This window comes from Octopus bimaculoides, chromosome 27 (genome assembly GCF_046866305.1).
Source record: "Octopus bimaculoides isolate indiv1 chromosome 27, ASM4686630v1, whole genome shotgun sequence".
NCBI classification, from domain to species: domain Eukaryota; kingdom Metazoa; phylum Mollusca; class Cephalopoda; order Octopoda; family Octopodidae; genus Octopus; species Octopus bimaculoides.
The window spans coordinates 5,336,683-5,340,703 of NC_142954.1; the positions used below are offsets into that span (position 1 = coordinate 5,336,683).

General features: G+C 35.1%; 1 protein-coding gene across 1 annotated transcript in view; it reads left to right on the forward strand.

The window, feature by feature from the left end:
- The window catches only part of LOC149130808 (uncharacterized), a 73,553-nt gene extending 70,259 nt beyond the window's left edge, over window positions 1-3,294 (forward strand). The window contains exon 3 of the mRNA XM_089343752.1: window positions 901-3,294. Within this exon, the coding sequence (XP_089199878.1) occupies window positions 901-1,155 (255 nt within the window). The 3' untranslated portion in view covers window positions 1,156-3,294. The remainder of the gene's footprint in view (window positions 1-900) is intronic.
- The last annotated feature ends 727 nt before the right edge of the window (window positions 3,295-4,021 follow it).

Consider the following 4,021-nt stretch of genomic DNA (forward strand, 5'->3'; position numbering starts at 1 on the left):
GTTGTTTTTTTTTCTTCTTTCTTCAAATTTTCTTCCATTTCTCGCCGAGTGTTTTCCGTACACCTTGGGCAGAGAAACTCGTTGTAGGCATTCCCAGTTTACACACGCAAATTCACAGGTAAAACATGTTTTTAAGAAAAAAAAAAAATTCATGAATGGATGTTGTTTTCACAGCGATAATGCTCTTCTCAGTACATGAGTCGTTCCAGTTAACACGACTTTTTGCACTTCCAGTAGGGATGGTAAGCCTGGTATCATTTTCAAATAGGTTTCAGTGCCTTTTTTTTTATCATTCCTAGAGATCCTACAATCACTGGTAAGGTAGTCGCCTTGAGGTGCCACATTTTTTCAATTTCTATTAGCAAGTCTTTATATTTACTGATCTTTATTATTATTATTATTATTATTATTATTATTATTATTATTATTATTATCATTATTATTATTATTATTATTATTCAGTAGTTTTATTTTTATAACGTGCTTTCACTTCACTACCGAGCGCAGCTCTGTGTGCCTTGGGTATGTGCTGTGGTTTGCTGTGGTGCTCTTATGGTTACTGTATTGAAAGTGTTTTGCGTAGGATGTGTGCTGTGCCCAGTAGTGCAATTTTCTGTATGTTATATATATTTGTAAGTCCTGGTGTCTTTGTTATGTATTTAGCTGAATATTTTTTATTATACCTAAGGCACCTACTATGATAGGAATTCTTTCTGTTTTTAGATTCCCAATTCGAGTTACCTCTATTTCCAGGTCTTTGTATTTTGAAAGTTTCTTCTATTATTATTATTATTATTATTATTATTATTATTATTATTATTATTATTATTATTATTATTATTATTATTATTATCATTGAAGTTCTCATTTCTGTTGTTATTACTATTATTTCTTTGACAGAAAGTCTACTACGAAGTAATGAGCGTTCACGAGCGGAAGACATATATTTCCACAGTCAGAAGTTGCGCGAAAGATTGTAAACCACGAAATGACTTTATGAACTGCAGCCAGACACGACTTGAAAACCGGGGTTGCTCTTGGCGAGTTTGTTGTCGTGATAAAGATCTTTGTAATTCTGCACCCCCAACAGCAGACACTGTCCGGCGAATATGGCCCCTTTTCTATATACTTCCGATCATCTGGTTGGTTTATTGAAATTCACAACATTTTCTATAACGTAGAGTGTTTTTAACTATGTTACATGGACAGAAGCGAAGTGATGAAATCTGGCGATGGCGTCGCATTTGCAGAGAAATACATTAAATGCTCCGACAGGGGGTGGTGGCGACTCTTGTACTCTTTCGCCCCAACTTTCTCTCACTCTTTCTCCCTGTTTCTTGAGTAAAAAGCGACGTCACCGTTGAGGCGAACATCCTGTTCGTTTGCTATGATTATTTTGTACGTGAGTGTGTGTTTCTGTGTGTGTGTGTGTGTGTGTGTGTGTGTGTGTGTGTGTGTGTGTGTGTGTGTGTGTGTGTGAGAGAGAGAGAGAGAGAGAGAGAGTGAGTGAGTGTGCGAGTGTGTGCGAGTGTGTGTGAGTGTGTGCGGTGGGAATCATCGCCACTCCGAAATATTTCACTGTTACTAGGGTAATATAATCTGAAATATTGTTGCCTTCCTTTGTGTGGCGTATAGACATACATACATATACATATATACACATACACACACACATATATAGATATATACAGATGTATGTACATGTATGTATGTATGTATGTGTGTGTGTGACAGCATAAGCAATGTTGTGCATAGTAGTGTAATCTCTGTACAGACGGCGTAAGGTAGAAGGGACTAATCACACATACACACACACACACACACACACACACACACACACACACACACACACACACACACACACACACGCACAGACACACATACACATACTCATAAACATACATACTCACATACATATTCATACCTAAAGAACTAAGCATGCATACGGATACACAAATACAGATGTATACATACATGTGTGTATATGTGTGTTTGTGTGTATACATATATGTATATGTGTTCGTATATATGAACATGTCATATAGATTTAAGTACGCATATATACACGTATATATCTATACCTATACATACACAAATACGCACACGCATGCGTATATAGATACGTTTCTATGCATATTAATGATTGTACAGGGTCGATTGGTTCATTTGTTAAACACATTGAATAACGACGCTCATTGTCTCATAAACGCTAAACATGTCAACCTTTATAATCTTAGCTTCACTGGAAAAACCGATGATCGCTACAACAATAAACACCTTTGCACGTTCCCTTCTTTTATATCTACATAAATGTCTGTCAAAACTCGTATATATATATATATATATATATATATATATATATATATATATATATATATATATATATATATATATATATATGCACATATACATCCACATATACATATATAAACATATACATAGGCATACACATACATGTATGTATATGAACTGTATTAAACAATCGTCTGATATGCATACACGATTTTTAAAAAGCTTTCTTTAAGCCAAACCAATACGAGTTATACAAAACAATACCAGGCGATGGTTTCTAATGTTTGAATGAAAGATCCTGACCCCAAATAGTCAAGTACAAACCATCGATTTGCATTGTTTCATTTTAAATCCTATATATGTATATATATATGGGAGAATGTACGAAAAAAAAAACAACAACACATGAGGACAGGTGGTGTAAACAACAAAAGGATGTATTAGTTTGACGCTCGGGAATACAGAAAGTCTTTAACGTTTCGAGCTACGCTTTTCAACAGAAAGAAATAAGGAAAAAAATCAAGGAGAAAAACACGGAGAAAAAAATTGAATGGTGTTTGGTCAGCGATTAATCATGGCGTATATATATATATATATATATATATATATATATATATATATATATATATATATATATATATATATATAGGTTTTAAAATGTATGTTTGTATGTATGTATGTATTTAGATTTTGCTTTCAATGGTCAGAATTATTAACGCAGTCTTCATAATCAAAAACCTGCGAACGTGAATATTGTATTCGAAACTGACTTATGTTTGTCTTTTACAAATATTCAGCAACACACTAACATGTTACAGGATTCTCACATCGTAGAAGAAACCCATTCGTCTGATGAAGAGGTGCAGAACAGCGAAACGTCAACACTACTGTGAATAAAAAAATTCATTGTTACAGCTAATTTGAAAAGCACGTTTGGAGATAAATGAATTTTTTGTAAATATAAAAAGAAACGAAATATGTATTAAAGAATTTAAAATTGAATAGAGTTTTATTTAATTTATTAAGTTACATCTCTCTCTCTCTCTCTCATCTTTCTTTTCTTTCTCCTCTATCTCTCGCTATTTCATTTTTCTTTCTTCTGTTATTGCATGTTCTTTAATTACAGATCTTTAATTTATAACAATGAGTCAGTCCACCTTTAGTCACCTTGTGTGTGTGTGTGTGTCTGGGGGGGAGGGGGCGGAATCCTTCCACAACTAATATTTTTAAAATCACTTTATTACAATTTAAGCAGCATCGACAATGCGTTAGGAAGGAATTTCAACTATGTTTCGTGGTCTGCTACCACAACAGCTCCTTTATAGGATCCAGTTAGCTCAAGACATCATCAGGAGGAACCACGTCCGGTTTCGGCCCCTACTCCTCTACCGTTTTGACGCGGCGGGGCCACCCCCTTTCGGATGTGTCTTCAGCTCTGGTGTTGGATGCATGTCTTCTTTCACTGTTTGTGACTGTTCTAATTCAACTGTGAAATGTCCCTCGCTATGGTTATTTTCCAGAAGGTTCTGGCCACACGTCTTACGGTTCATCAACCCGCGTTGTTGAATTACTTTCTTCTGACATACTTTCCCGTGGTGGATTAGGATCCAGTTAGCTCAAGACATCATCAGGAGGAACCACGTCCGGTTTCAGCCCCTATTAGCTTTCACCTTTCTAAGTATTCTTCTGATTGTGACAAATACGAAATACTTCGTTATTTGATAAGGCA